Source organism: Ursus arctos, unplaced genomic scaffold, assembly GCF_023065955.2.
Source record: "Ursus arctos isolate Adak ecotype North America unplaced genomic scaffold, UrsArc2.0 scaffold_7, whole genome shotgun sequence".
Classification (NCBI taxonomy): domain Eukaryota; kingdom Metazoa; phylum Chordata; class Mammalia; order Carnivora; family Ursidae; genus Ursus; species Ursus arctos.
In genome coordinates this window covers 30,459,039-30,475,294 of record NW_026623089.1, presented here as the reverse complement: position 1 = coordinate 30,475,294, position 16,256 = coordinate 30,459,039, and the positions used below count along the sequence as shown (strand labels likewise).

The window sequence follows — 16,256 nt, the reverse complement described above, 5'->3', positions numbered from 1 at the left end:
CAGGGCTCTTTCCATTTACACCAGGGATTGCAAATATGAGATAACATGTGCTCCCCATTCCCCTGCAGATACGCCTAATCATGGCCCTCCTGTCCATCCCAACACAGTGCTGCAGAGGGCCAGCACGATTGAGAGACAGCACACGAGCTGGGACCCATTTGCCATCTACACGCTACAGCATGCTGACAACGTTCATAACCTGTTCTCCACTGGTTCCAGCTAAGGGTTTTCTATTCAAAGCCACTGACAGCCTGAACTCAGCAGTCTGAGAGTTCGTAGCACAAACACAGCTGGGCCTTAGAAACCATAGGGCTCTGCATGTTAAAGGTCAGTCAGGACCGAGGAGAGCACCACATACAGTGGCTGAGCTCTGAAGGCTGGTTCCACCTCAAGAGAACGCCCAGCCCTGCCTTCTGCCTTGGTCGGCAAGGTCCTGCTTTACAGATGAACCAAGGGAGTCCAGTTGGTGCCTGGGCTGGTGGGCACCTTGCTCCAGGCGGATATGGCCTCCTGCCTCGCCCCTGCATCTGCATCCCACTACGGCTGCACCAGCGCATTTCGAAGCCACGCCACACCTGCACTTTCCACACAGGACTCGCTTGGCTTAAGAAATACCAGCTTGGCTATTTCCCAGAAAGAAAGGATCAGGAAGGTAGGCCATATTTGCAAGGTTACTTAAGTTTTACAGCTCAGAACAGGTTTCATCTCATGCACCAAGCCCACTCAATTGGTCATGTTTCTTGGAGCATCATAGGGTGACTTCATGGGCCCACAGAAAAGAGCACCATGGTCCATTAGCCACGTCTGCGTTTGGCACAGGTGGGAAGCGGTATCCTAGGTGCCACATGTTGGCCATTTGCTAGTGCATGTTTTAAAGATACTAAAAATATTTCCATCCATGTAAAAGAATATCTGCAGCAAGTCCTTGAGCTGTGATGAGTTATTCTTTCCATACTTACTCTCCACCCTCTCTGCCCTGCTCTGTGCCCAGCAAGGCTGATCCTGGGGACTGCATCCTCCAGGTCCCCTGCTCTCCGGCTTCTGGGGGCATTCAAGCAGGAGGAGACCCTGGCAGGTGTGATGGAAGAGGAAGGAGAGACACAGGCATTTCTTCCCTTCTTTCTCCCCCGGTTTGGTGCTGTTTCTCTCACAGCAGGTACGTCCCTCAGACACTTCCCCTCCTGCTTGATTCCAGCTCCTATCACACTGCCCCATCCCCATTCCTTCAGCCACAGGGGTGGCTTGCTGGCCTCTGGGTGCTTCCTGCTCTTCTTTGTCCCCTAACCCTGCCTCTGTAAGTAGTCTCTTCATGAAGGTCTCTTCGATTGAAACATCTGGGGTAAAGTCTGTTTCCTGCTGAGACCCTGGCTCACATTGTTCTAAGAAAATCCTTCCATTATATCCACAGCTAAACGGGATGATGGACTGGTAAGGTGATTGGCTACTTTGGCCTCAGAGCACACTTTCACTGCTTCATTGCAGCAGAATATGACTTACTGCTAACTCACACTCGCTGTGCTCCCACGGCCGGAACTCACAGGCCTCCACTCAGTATTGGAGAGAAGGGTGCAGTTTAGGTCCTAAGAGCCAGACGCTTCTTGGGCTATAATTTTGCATCTTCTGTGCCCGATTCCAGGACCAGGAATATCTCATAAGCCCTAATATCTCCACTGTGGAATGATCTTGCATAGAGACACAAGTTACCAGCGCAATTATGCAGGACTCGTTCTGAAGACAAAGGCCCACCGGAGACCCTAAGTAGTGCAGAGAATGGAAAGATACACCAGGCAGAGGGTAAAGGAGACCTGGCGTCCACCTCCAGGCCATAACTGCCCACGGCGGTGCATGTGACCTTGGGCAAGTTACTGTCCCCCCCCCAGGCCCTCAGAGTTCTCATGGGAAATGTGAAAACCTTAGAATAAATAAACCCAGAGGTTCCTTCTAGCCGTAACGTTCTACAGGATTTTACTCTAAGACCTTGCCTTGCATATTTGGTTAATGTTCAGTAGCAGTTATGATCTTAGCACCACTGTGACCAAGTTTTCTTCATAAAGGTCCAGGAAGTTTAGTCTGTTGTGGCAGAGATTGCTTATGGTCCACCAACACCTTTTCTCCCTTCTTCCATAAGAATAGAACCTCCGATTTTCAGTTCCAGGCCTTCCCGAAGAAACATCCCCGACCCCCATGTAGCTTTCTGTGGCCACATGAGCAATGAGATAGAAGCCGACGGGCAAATGGCATCTCCTGCGAAACTTCTTCTTATACATCCTTGGTCCCTCTTTCTTTTCCATGTCTCCCATGTCTAGACTGTGTTCGTGATGGTGTGAGCTCTGGCTACCATCTTGGGCCACGAGGACACGGGCCTCAACCTCGGGAGAACGGAGGGGCAAGCTGTAAGGAGACTGTATCCTGGAGGATTTCCTGGAGCAGAAGCCATACTGGCTGGCCCTGCGTTATAGAAACTCCAGACTCTGATGTGAGAAAGAAACTTCTAGCTTGTGTAACCAATGTTCCAGCTACCAATACGCTGTTTCTCAATTCTAAATCTACCCTTTTGTGTAGTGCTTTGTGATTCTGGGGCTGGACCCTCGAACCATTACTCCTTTGCCACCTGGCATGACGTTAGGCTTTATCAGTAGAGGACACTGCTGGAGTGACAGTGCCAGAGGAAGGGATTTTTCTTCCTGGTTCCGGGGGTCTCATCTTTCTTGTTCCTATGGAGTGGCTGCCAGCAGTGTTCTGGAGACCCACGGGGGTCCACCCTTGTTTGGCCCATACTCCAAAGGGCGATTCCCCACTCACCAGTCTTTTCCCGTAGCACCTCAGTGAGCTTCCCCAACTTCTCGGGAACCACACCCACACCCTCTCCTGTGAAGTTGGAAGTCCAGTCTGGGTGGGGAAGGCGGCCTCTCTCAAGTTCACTCTTCCCTAGTAATTGTTCCCCACCTCTGCTGTTTCTGTCTTCCTTGGAGTTCTCCAGTAGCTGCTCCCCTTTTGCTAGTTTATAATCCTTTATACTAAAATTTTTAATTATCAAATTCCTGGTGTGATTTCAGTCTCCCAACTGGACCTCGGCAGACATAACCAGTTAATGTGGGTGCATTACTAGCAAACCCCAAATCTTAACTGATACAGCCGTGTAATCATCGCCATGAAAGAAGTGAATGATATGGTTCAGAATAAACTTTCTGCTTTTTAAAAATCTTCTGTCCAAAAATTACTTCTGACAAACATGACAGATAAAAGGTTAAAGTTCCTAAAATTTAACTTTCTAAAAAATGTTACAAAATGACCATCCAATTAGAAAAATGAGCATGAACAGAAGGGAAAAAAGCTCATAAATAAGAAAACAACAGGCAATAAGCAGCCAAGAGAGGAAATGCACATAGCAAAAGATATACAAATGATCAAAATAAGCTGTTACCGGTTCAACATCGTTTGTAAAGGACACACAATTACAATATAAGCGCAAATTGAAGAAATCGCAAATTATTCTTCTCTTATCAAACCAGCAAAGATTTTTAAAACTAGAATACAGAATGTTAATCTTACTGGAAGTTCAAAGGAATGGAAAAATGTGAAGGGCAGTTTGAAAAGAAGAATCCGAAGCCCTAAAAGCATTTACCCTTTTGCCTCAACAATTCTACATGGAGGGATTTTTTCTAAAGAAATAATGTTAAATGCACATAAAAATCTAGCAACGAGAATGACTTCAACATCACTGTGTATAAAAGCAAAAGAAAAGAGTGGGGAAAACCTCTATGTCCGACAATAGGGGATTGACTAAACAGGTTATGCAGCAGCTACACAGTGATGTACGAACGACTGGAATCAACATTATAGAAGTACATTTATTACATGGGCAGCGTTACCATCCTGGAAGGAGGGTCATGGTACTAAGTGAAAACGAAGCAGCAGCAAGCTCAAAGCAGCATGTAGAGCATTTAAAGAAAAAACATGAACACCCATAAGAACTTTTTGGAAGAATATACAACCAAATGTTAACAATTACTTCTAGGCCATGGAATTACCAGAAATGTTTACTCTTGCTTGCGCTTTATGTTTTCTAAGTGTTCTCCGGTGGATGTGTATTAGCAGTGTAATTAAGAAAACTGTTTTACGTTAAAAAGTAATCTCCCTCTCCTGCCCACCTCAAGGACACTTCAATGCTTTCTTAGCATGCCTTGATGAACTCATTCATGTTCCGACTCTGATCTCAAGACACAGCTCAGCTTGGGACCTCTCCCATATACAGACCCCACGATCTCCCTCCCATCTTCCCTTCCTTTCTATTCCCAAGGCTGTAGCCCAAGTCTGGTCCTCATGCTCCTAGGCCTAGACCTCCTGGTGGTCCTCCTATTTCCTGCTTCTACAGATCCTGAGCATTATATGTCTTCATTATAATAGTCCTCTGCTCCAGAAACATCAATAGCTCCTCATTGCTTAAGGGACATGTTTCAAATGTCTCAGCTTGACATCCACTGTTCCAAGCTTCTTTTAGTCTTGTCTCTGCTACTCTGCAAAGTAAACCAGAGTAATCCCCCAGCTCCAGACACATCAAAAGCACTCCTGCTACCTCACCTTGGCTCAATTTCCAATGTGCACCCCAACTTCTTCAAGTCCCATCCATCCTTCTAGGCCAAGATCAGGGCTTACCACTCCTGCTTACAAGGAAGAGTTTCTTGATTTTCTTATGGTAATGGCTACCATTTCCAAATCCCTCTGGTATCTCATTTGCTCAGTTTTTCATTTGGCAAATACTGCTTGAGCCCCCACCATGTGCCAGGCACTTGCTGATGACCGGGAAACCAAATGAGTCTGGTTTCTATGCTTGGAGCTCATTGTCGCATATAGAGACAGACATTGAGCAAATAATCACACCAATGACTATACCCAGTAGCAGACTGTGAACGTGCCATGCAGGGAAACAAAGGTGATGAGAGATTTAAGAGAGAAGTCCTTATCGAGATCAGGGCCTAGGAAGGCCTTGGAGGGCCGGGAGTGGGGAGAACAATATGTAAGCTGAGGGTCCTAAGCAGATCTGATTGTGTAAACATGATCAAACTCGCATTTCAAAAAGAGCACTCCGCCTAGAACGTGGAAAAGAGACTGTGGGAAGCAAGTGGGGCTTGCTTCCCACAGGAAAGGGCAGGAAAGGGAGATGAGGTCCGGCACTGTCGCAATTAGCCCAGCAGGGAGCCCACTTAGACCAACCGGTGGCAGTGGAGATGGAGGGAAGGGGACTGGCAGGACTTAGGTTGGATTGCACGAGAGGGTAAGGAAGAGACAGCTCTCCGGGATGACACCGGGGTCTCTGGTTGAAGCAACTGGGTGGACTCTGGCACCACATGGTATGTGACACCACGGAGCCCAGCCCTCGGGAGCCAAGCTGACTCTGAGCCCAGGTGAGAGGATGGGAAACCAGGGACAGCTCAGTGAAGAGGAGAACTAACCCAGGAATGTGAAAAAAAAGTTAGGGTGGAAGGTAGCCTGCTGCTGTGGGAAACTGGCTCAGGCAGGACTCACATCAACTCAAGGCCAGTAACCCAGGTGGGAGGAAGGGGAGGAGGCTTGGTGCAAATTGCAGGATGAGATGGGAGATAAGTGGCCCAGCTGGTGGAGCGGGCAAAGACTCAGGGCTGAACGTCAACACTCAAGTGCTCGTGCAGGCGCGCTTGAGAATATTTATTGGTAATTGACAGGAGTGGTTAGAGGGTGGCGTGATCATAGATAGGGCCGTAACCAATCAGCAGGAAAGCTCGGTTCCTGTTGCTATGTTTGCATCCAGGCAGAACTGTATTATGAGCAGGCTAAGAGGATGCCATGAGAAACCTGCTTATATGCATTTGGTTTATCTGTCATCCTCCCTCTGCTTCATGGATGAGAGCGAGAGAGCTGTGGAGCAATAAATTATCACTCGCCACATGCTATGGATCCCAAGAGAACTCTCTGCAGCCCTGAGAGGGAGAGATAAGCATACATAGGCCACAGAGAGATTGTCACTTAGAGAGAAATTCTTAAATGGGGAACAATAACAGGAGTAATAGTAACCATAGCAAGGAGAGGAGCCAACAATGAATAACTGCTTGCTAACCACTTCTGTTCACTGCCTCATTTAATCCTCCAACAAACCTATCTGATGGGTTTTCATATCATTCCCATTTTCCAAATGAGGACACGGGCTCAGAGAGGTAAAGAAACTTGGTCAAAACCACAAGTGTAGTGAGGACAGAGGCAGGCTTCATGCCATGGGCTGCCTGATCTTAAACATGACATTTCACTGATCTTCTCTGTCTCCCAGACGGCCACTCACCCAGAGCCTCCTTGGGAAACATCAGCCATCTAAGTCCTGTCCCTCCGGGGTGAAGAGAGTGACTGGACGCATCATCCTCAACCAACCTGACACCATGCACTGCCCCCGGCCTTCAGGGAAAGGGATAGAGGAACTGGGTATCATTCCCCCCTTTGCTTTGGGACTAAGAGTACTTTGAAGGCCAGAACTGTCTCATCCTTGTTGGAGTCCCAGCCAAGGATAGAGAAAAAAGTAGGGAGGAGGCTATGGTACTCTGGGGAGCAAGTGCACCCACGTGACCTTCAGACCTGGCAGCACAGAAGTGCTTGTTGACTGCGTGGAGGGATCCAGGAGGAGGGAAGTGGCTCCAGGTTTGTAGAGGCCATGTGCTTAGGGAAGACCACAGGGGTTGGAGGTCCTTGTCTCACCACATATGAGTTCAATGTCCCATGCCCGCCCCAGCCCAGCCTTTCCCTGTGTAGCACCTGGACCACATCTCCCAGTGCTCACGGATCATAAGAGCCCAGACCATCTCCCATGAGTGCTCAGATCATCTCTTGGCTATTTGAGAGACCAGTGGAGAGAAGAGGAGGAAAAGAGCTTTGAAAACCATCACGCATGGCCCAAAGCTCTAAGGCAATGCTGTAACCACTGTGAAGGTTGATATCATAGTTTTCCTTTTGAAAAGTATGGTGAGGGGTAAGAAGGTAAACGTTTGGGGATCAATTAAGTTACATCCTCTATTCAGGTTGCTTGACTAGGTGTCCACAGCAGAAGGAATGTGATGGGCCCAGCAAATTTGATGTGGGCCCAAATCCTGCTTGCACCTCAGCTATTTGCAACTTGGAGGAATGAATGCTTTTATTTATTTTTTATTTTTTTAAAGATTTTATTTAATTATTTGAGAGAGAGAGAGAGCATGAGCTGTGGGGGGGGGGCAGAGCAGAGGGAGAGGGAGAAGCAGACTCCCCACTGAGCGGGGAATACGTGGGGCTCAATCCCAGGACCTGGGATTGTGACCTGAGCCAAAGGCAGACAGTTACCAGGTGCCACCCAGGTGCCCTGAGGAATGAACGCTTTCAGAAAGAGGAGTGGCTGGGGGGATCCATTGGCTGAATGGAGGCTCAGGCCCAACACCACTCACACAACTGCAAAGAGTCAGGGGCTTGCTTCTCAGTGGGGCCTACACACCTGGTTGGCTTGCAGAGCACGAAACCACCCCTCCATCCCTGCCTCAGCATAATATCAAGGAAGCCAATGACATTCATGGCACATTTGTTTTCACACAAAGGTCTTTGGATATAGAGGAGAAATCAGCTTCAGTGTTGTCAGGAAACAAAGCTCTAGAAACATCATTTGGCTTCTGTTGTTCAGATACTTGGTTTCCTGCCACTTGGAAACCTTGTTGAATTTCTGTGAGATGATAGTAATAAAAACAATAATATTTACTGAATATTTACCATGTTCCAGGCACTATTCTGAGGCTTTGTCTATATTAACTCATGTAATCTTCATAATAACCCTAGGTGGTAGATATTAGTATCCCCATTTTATAGTTGAGGAAACTGAGATTCAGAGGACTTAAGCAGGTGGCTTACGGTCCCACAGCCACTAAGTGGTATAGCCAGGATCCGAACGTGGGCCCTTTGTCTCTAGAGTCTGCCCACTTAGCCCCCAGGCTCTCTCACTGCATGGAAGGTGCTGCTGTTCATGGGACCAAATTTAATCCACACACTTCTTGCGTGTGTCAGGTTCTTCAAGGGCCACAAGATTACTGCAATATTTCACATGTATTGAATGATTCCATGTGCTCCAAAGCTTAGGTGCAGAACCAGCAGGCTGGAGAGCAGCCTGCCCAGGCCGGTTACTGTCCTGAGAGTGGCTGGAGAAGGAGTGAGAAGTGGAAGGTCCTGAACTGGCCACGGGAGGTGCTGCTGAATGGGGCAGCCTGCTGGCCTGTCTACACCCCACTCTGATCAGCAGCATCTTCCTGCTGAGGAGGACATGCCCAGCCCTGAGCTTGGTGGGTGCCCTGAAGACCCAGGGCTGCTGTGGATGGCCTGTGGTGCAGCTCCTGCCCTCCTCTCTGTCTCACTGGACAGAGGATATGCTCCCAACAGATGTGCCACTCCCAGAAGAGGGTGTGAGACACTGATCTCGGTAGGACTGGCAAAGAGAAAGAAGAGAATAATGGGCTCCGCTGATGTCAGAGTTGGGGATCCATGCTGGATGATATCATTGAGGACTTTGTCTTCAGAACCTGAGCTCTGTCTACGAAGACAACACCGGAAGTCACAGGACCATCAATGTCAGGCAGAAGGTCTGGGCATGAAGCTCAGTTTCCCCAGGTGCAACATGGGAACCGACACCACTGACTGTTTACTCCTGGGGCTGGGTTAAAGAGCAATGGGGTGGTGTTCTTGCTGTCACTCAGCTCTTGGACCATGCTCATCTGAAGGGGGCCAATATGTTCCCCTTCCAGGCCTCTCCTCTCCCAGACACTGCCTGCCCCAGTGTGAGTCTGGACTACTGTTGGGACTGCTGGGTTCTGCTGGGCATCTGAGGGCCACACTCGCTCTGCTTGCTTGATGTGTCTCTGTATGTGTGTCTCTGTGTGACAGTTACTCAGGGGCCAAGACCCTGCATTTCCTCCCCCAACTCAGCCCTGGTCCGTCCTCACCTTCACTTACTTTTTAAAAAAATCTTTATTGAGCTATAACTCATATACCATAACACTCACCCTTCAACTACTTAAGAGACACTGTAGAGACACTGTTTACCAATAATTATCAGGTCTGAATTTAAGAATCCCTAACTACACTAACATGAAATCAATTGTTCATAACAAGAATTCAAATTCCTCTACAGCACGTCGGCCAAGAGCTCAGGAAGGAGTCGTGAGCACCTGCTCCATGCTCCAATGGTGCACACAGCAGTCGCCGAGCACTCGCCTTGCCAGAGGTCGTGCTAGGCTCCTGACTGACACTGAATCATCTAATCCTTTCAGCAGCCCTAGGAGTGAATACTAGCAGTTCTTTCCAAGTGAGGAAATGGAGGCTCAGAGAGGTTAAGTAACTTACTCCAGGTCACAAAGCCCTGCCCCGGGGGCAGATTTTGAATCCAGGTCTGTCAGGTGTCAACGCCTGTGCTCTTAACCACCCCAGGGCCTGTCCCAGTGCACTTCAGGGGGCAACAGATGAGAAAGAGATGAACGAGATGCTGCTCCTTCCTGGAGAAGTGGGAAAATGAACTTCCATTTCCATACAGCCCTGAAATATTCTGCCTCCGTCAGATCAGCACCTGCCCATCAGCAAGGACACCGGAACAAGTAGGAATGAAAATAAAGTCGTAAAATGCCAGCTGCCCTTCCCTGAGTGTGGCCCGTGGGGGTGGGAGTCTGACGGGAGAGAGTAGGGGTACCAGGGAGACAGGCCTTCGGGAGGCACCATGGAAACCTCATGACTGTGCTTAAGAAACCACGGCACCAACTCCTGCCATGAGGGTGGAAACCCCGGGGGGAGCACTTCCCAGGACCCCAGGACCCCCAACTTGAAGCACTCCTGGGAGGGCTGCAGCCCACTGGGCCAGGTCTGCGTCACTACTCTCCAGGCTAACAGTGAGCTTGGAGGTCCCTTCAGCCATAGACCCAATCCACACAGGGCCAAAATCATCATTCCGTCCTTCAGCAAATACCAATGAGTACCCCACAACATGCCACACACTGCTCTAGGCGCTGGGCTTACAGCAGTGACCAACACAGACAAACATCCCCAACCTCACAGCGTAGGACGTTCCAGCCTTGCATCGGTAATGTGAGGGCTGCTGGCAACGGCTGTCCCCACAAAGTACTATCCTTGAGGGCCCTGGGTGGCTCTGAAAATCAGGAGCTGATTGGTAAGGTCACTGTGTCTGGGAGAGAATGACAAGTTAGAGTATGGCCCCACATTTCAGGCAGAAGTAAGGTCTGAAAGTGTGGGAAGGGAATGCGAACTTCCTCAGGAAGAAAGGGTAGCTCGCAGACCAGCACCCTCACCACCGGCTCCTAAGCCATTAGCCATCAGCCATCAGGGACCACTGACTATATTAATTTATGTAGCAATATATGCTTTTATCATATTTGAACATGGAGTAGTGGGGAAGGCCTTCGTATTTCAAGGCCACCAGGTGAGAAGGAAAGCTGGCTGTTGGCCAGTTTCCTTGGGTTTAATAAATCCAAAAGGCTGCACAGTACTTTACAGTTTACAAAGCACTTTTGCATCATTTGAGCTCATGTAGACAACTTTGGTGATCTAAGTCCTATATCCTCAGCTTAACTCTGGGCCATTCCTTGCAGCACTGCTTGTCTCCCCACGTTTCTGCTTAAGAACTTTTTCTGAATCTGTTAGCAACCATGGCGCCTGCACAGGCAGACGCAGGCTGCACATACCGGAAAGGTAGCCTGGAGGAGCACAGCAGGTCCTCTTTTCCCAAACTGGCTGAGACAATACCCCCTGGTCCACAAGCTCTTTTAACAATGTGACTTTGCTATTCCTCCCATGGAGAGCTAGGTCTAGGGCCCTTCCCTGGAATCTGCAAAGGCTTGTGAGCATGGTGGAAATGCTGATATGCAGCTCCCGAGGCAAGGTCACATAAGGCAATACAGCTTCCATGCGGCTCTCTTGGGATGTGAGCACTTCGAATCAAGCTGCCATGCTATGAGGAAGCCCAACTAGCCCGCATGGAGAGACCACATAGAGAAGCTATTGTAGGCTCCCAAACGAGGCTCCAGATGATTCCAGCCCCCAGCTGTCAAGTCACCCTCCTTCCAGTCACCAGCACCTGCAAATCTTCCCGGCAGAGGCTCAGACATTGTGGAGCAGAAACAAATCACCTCCGCGGCACCCTTTCTAAACTCCTGCAGAATCACCAAAACAATAAAGTGGTTGTTGTTCTACACCACTGAGTTTGGGTGGTTTTTTACACAGGAATCAGTAGAACGGGGAGCAAACAATGAAGGACAGCAGCCTTTGGAGAAATGCTCCAGCCCCCTAGTGTACGGGCAAGGACTTCTACGAGACTTTCTGGAAGCTTTGCAGAGGTCCTGGTGGGTGCAAGACTCCATCGACAAAAGCAGCTACTTCAATTCCCTCCCTTCATTGGATTTCCTCCTTCCCTGCTCTACTCTTCCTGCTTCTTGGGATCACCTCCCAAAAGAACTATCTACACACAAGTCCTTGTCTGAGGAATCCAGCTTCAACTAGCCGCAGGTCCGCCTTATGAGGCAAGTGGTTTATTCTCATCCCCATTTTGCAGATGAGAAGACTGAGGCGTGGAGAGGTGAAGTGACCTACATAAGGCCACACAGGGAGTAAAAGGGATAAGGACCCAGGCCTTCTGGTTCTGAATCCATCTAAAGAATTGTGGGTGAGTGCAAACAGGCAGGAGAAGCCCTCAGAAGCTTTGCAAAGGTTGCTCTCAGAGGCACAGTGGTTGGGAGGCTGTCTTACCATTCACTGTCAGTTGAACCCTTGGCCGCACTTACAGTATCAGATGAAAAACAAAACAGCAGAGCTGTGGACTGCCAGGCAGAGACCGTGCCCAGAAAGTGTACTTCACCAGCCCCAGGCCAGGAGGACCACACATATTCACTCCCACTCCACCAGCATCTGATTTGAAAAGGATCCCCTTTTACAGCATTAAGTAGATTGTTTATTAGTAAATTTAATTGTTACAGTTTTAAACTTGCTTCAAAGGTCCACATGAAGATGTTCTTTTAACAAGTTTCTAGAAAACCTATTTGTAAAGAACCTAAATATATAGCAGGCCCTGCTTTAAGCACTTTAATCTATTAGGAATCATCCTCATTTATAAACAAGGACACTAAGGCACAGAGAAATTAAGGGTCTTGCCCAAGGTCACACAGAATGTAAACGGCAGAGGAAATGATAAAATTCGTAAATGGTAAAATGGTAAAAAAAAAAAAAATGGTTTTAAAAATGGTGGGGGCGCCTGGGTGGCGCAGTCGTTAAGCGTCTGCCTTCGGCTCAAGGCGTGATCCCAGCGTTCTGGGATCGAGCCCCGCATCAGGCTCCTCCGCTAGGAGCCTGCTTCTTCCTCTCCCACTCCCCCTGCTTGTGTTCCCTCTCTCGCTGGCTGTCCCTCTCTCTGTAAAATAAATAAAATCTTTAAAAAAATAAAAATAAAATAAATAAAAAAATAAAAATGGTAAAAGTGGTGAAATGGTAAATAGTAAAATAGTAAATGGTGAAACACTTAGTTTGTTCAGCCTCTGAGGGGCTGAGGGGAAGCAAACATCGTAGAACCACAGAACACTAAGTAGGAAAGAGCCAGGGGCACAAATTCAAACGCCGGCAAGGTGTGAAGTGGGCACAGGGCAAGACAGCTGACGGATGTGGACCCCGAGAACCAGCTCCCTGGGCCTGTCAGTTTGCAACCCTAACAAGTCTAACCACCTTATCCTGCAGATGAGCAGCTGAGACCCAAAGAGGAGGGGACTTGTCTGACATAACACAGCTCCAAGAGGCCGGGACCAGATCCAAGACTCTCCTCTCTGCATTGTGTCTGGAGCGTAATGGAGGCCCGCGCTCAAGAAAGGGTAGGTGGGAGGTGTTTTAGGTTCAAAGCCCTGAAGCCCTCCTTCTAGGCAGAGGAGCCAGAAGTTAGGACTTGACTGGGATAGGATGAGAGGCTTCTCCTAAACATTTCGTTTAAACGTGGAACCAGGAAACTCAGTGTTCCCCCTGAGCCACCAGGCATGTCCTTCCATTGAGATCTCAGTGCCCTGGTGAACTGCTTTTTGTCCTTCCAGAAGGCTTTTCCTAGCTCAGGGAATTTCCAGAAGTTATGGACAGACTGCGATGTGACCTTTTCCCCAGGTCTCCCTTGCCATCGCCCTCTTCTGGCCACTCTTAGAATGAGCACAGCTTCAGGAGAGGCCAAGGCCACAGAACATCAGGGCTGGCTGCGGAGCATGCCTGGAGCCGGCTGAAACCCAGCTCTGGAGGTCCTCTGCTCTCCAGCCCTGCCCGCCCATCCCATCCTGTGTGTGAAGAGTCACAGAACACGCACGCCCTGCTTATCTAGCATGTTCTGCAAAATTACTGGACAAAAAGGAGGCCTCAAGAGGCAAACCTGAGACTGCGAGCTGGGGGGCTCTGCTATGCCTCTTTCACCCAGATTTACAGCACCCAGACCAGCACCCGGCATGCCAGAGGTGCTCACTATATCCCTGAACAGACTGATGGCTTCCCGAATCCAGGCCCCAGCTGCCCACATTGCTTCCCAGAGGCCCCAGCACACATCCAGCAGAGCTCAGGATCTGACAGGTTCACGGGATGGTTGATTCATCCCCTTTGGCCCCCGCCCCATTTTCACAGCCTCAGTGTCTGTCTTTTCTAGGCAAGGCGACCAGCATTCCAACAGTGCTCCAGAGACTTCTCCCTGGTCATGGGCTCGGTCCCATGACGAACTGAGATACCTCAGTCGGGAAATGGTACCTACTGGCATTTTCTCAAATGACCCAGGAACCAACACTTCTGCGCACCTTCCTAACTCAGAGCCCCACCAGGTGCAGCAATAGGTGGGTATTCTGCAGGACTATTCCTGCAGGCTAAGACCAGGCCCCTCAAGCCTGGTTTGAACTTCAGCCTTCACAAGATTCTCAGGTCTCACAGCCTCTGGGCCCTCTCACCTCCTAGCGACCTGGTCTTCCCCAGACTTCGCCGAGTTCTGATCTGTCCGACCCCAACCTTGCCCATAGCCGCTGCAGTAACAATACGGATCATTACAGGACCATCTCATTATTCCATTTGCAGAAAATTTCCCCTCAAATCATGAGACCTCCTATAATTACTGTCCCCAATTTAGAGATGAGGGAACTGAGACTACCAGAGGTCTCCAGGGAGTGAAGAAGTGGGGCCACTGTCCACGGCGCTCCCCCAGTCCCAACCGACCACAGCACTGGGAGAGGAGGGAGGCCGCGCTCTCCACTCCGTGTGTCATCTCTGCGGGCCGCCGGCTACCCGCCAGGAGCGGTGAAGCGGGCCTTCCAGCCCACGCTCCCCTCGGTCCCGGCGACTCGGAGCTCCGCAGACTCGTGGGCTCTCTGGAACCTGCGCTCGGGCCCTCGCGGCGCTGACGCCCGGAGCGCTCCGGCCCGGAGGCCACGCCCCTCGGGACACAGGAGCCGGCTGGTGGCTCGGGGCAGGGAGCCCCGGCGCCCGGGCCGAATGTGCTCCAGAAAGCCCCGCGCGTCCCGGGGCGCCGCTTCCTGAGGGATTAGAGCACCTGCCAGCTTCCATCTCCGCGACCCCCAGGCCAGGACTACGCTGAGGGGGCTACAGGGAACTTAGCGGAACTCGGGTCACGCGCATTCTCCTTCAGCTACCACTTTCCCTGTGCCCGCCGTGCAGCTTTTCGGGTTTTGTTCTTCTCTTCCCAAGAGCAGGCACGAGATCTAGGGAAACTTTGCGCACAACTTGCAAACGCGGGGAAACCGGGGCCAGGGCTCCCTCCTAGCCGGGGAGCGGCGCGCCCAGCCCGGCGCGTGCGGCGGCCGCTAGTGCGGAGCACCTGGCTGTCAGGCGGCGGGGCGCCCGCCCTCCTCCGCTGTGGGAACGCTCCCGAGGCTGCCACCCGGGGCGCGCCGCAGGCCCGCGGCCGGGACGTCCCAGCCGGAGTGCATTGTTTTCCCGGGGAGCCGGGGAATCTCGGGGGAAGGGAGGGAGACCCGCCCCACAGACGGTAGCGCAGGCTTGCCCACAACTCATTTGCATTTCAAAGGCAAACTTCTGCTGGACTTCCCGGCGGCGGTGGCGGCGGCGGCACCTACCGGCTTTGCACGGGTCGTGGTAATGCTCCAGCTGCTGCTCCGCGCCCTCCTCGCCTTCCAGCGCCGAATAGTCCGGGGCGGCGTCCGAGAGCTCCGCGAGCCCCCCAGCGCCGCGGGGCAGCGGCGGTAGCAGCAGCAGCAGGAGAGGCAGCAGCAGTGGCACCGGGACCCCGAGAGCAGTCGCCCGGGGCATGGTTGCGAGGGGCCGACGGAGACCGAGGGAGTTGCGTGCACGGAAAGCTCCGCTCGGGCCAGAGACCGTGAGCAGGGGCAAGTCGGCGGCGGCGCGGCAATTACGCGCGGCTGCCCGGCATGGCTCGGGCACGGAGCGAGCAGAGCGCGGCGTCGCGGTCCGCGTCGGGGCGCCCAGGAAGCCGCCGCTCGGAGCTACTTGCCAGGCGGCCGAGGCTGCGGCGGCTGCGACTGTGGTGGTGGTGGCGGTGGTTGGAGCAGTGGCCGCTCCGCCCCTCTCCACCCGGGCTGGACCACACAGCCCTCGCCAGGGGCCCCGGGCAGCCAATCACTCGGGCGCCCGAGGCGAGGCCCCTCCTCTTCCCGGCACCTCCGCAACTTCGAGGAAGGCGAGCGAGGTGAAGATGCTGAAGGCAAGGACTGGGGCCCCGCGGAGCTCCCATGGAGCCGAGGGCGCCCTTTTCCGGGCGCCACCTGGGCCTCTGGCCCCCGAGAACGCTGCTCCTGATATCAAGGCTGGACTTCCCGCCTTGTTTTATTGGCATAACTCACTGTACAACTCCATGATGCACACGTGGGCGAAGGCAGGCAGCAGGGGTTGCGGCTCCGAGCTCTGGACCAGGAGCCGGGTGTGAGCGGTCCGCGTCGTTACCAATCGGCTCTCTGCTTTCGGACAATCGTTTCTCAGTAGGAATGAAGTTATCTTCTCGCTGGTTAGCTTTCCGCTCAGAAAAAAATCGAATATTACGATTCTCTCAGCTTTCTCAACATCCCTCGTCCAGCCATGAAGGGCGCTTCCTGCAGCACCCGCCTCACCTAACATAGCGGTTGGTGATACGAATGCCTTAGGGGAAGAATTATTTTAAATGACAGATTTCCCCTCTTGGTGACCCTATCTTTTAGCAAAACTGTTTAAGATGCTTCATACAGGCAAAAAGATTG

At 51.4% G+C, this 16,256-nt stretch overlaps 1 protein-coding gene across 1 annotated transcript in view; it reads right to left on the bottom strand.

Annotated features, from left to right (window-relative positions):
- The window catches only part of TLL2 (tolloid like 2), a 120,497-nt gene extending 105,182 nt beyond the window's left edge, over nucleotides 1–15,315 (bottom strand). Inside the window, exon 1 of the mRNA XM_026493767.4 lies at nucleotides 15,123–15,315. Coding sequence (XP_026349552.1) covers nucleotides 15,123–15,315 — 193 coding nt within the window. The remainder of the gene's footprint in view (nucleotides 1–15,122) is intronic.
- Nucleotides 15,316–16,256: the final 941 nt, after the last annotated feature.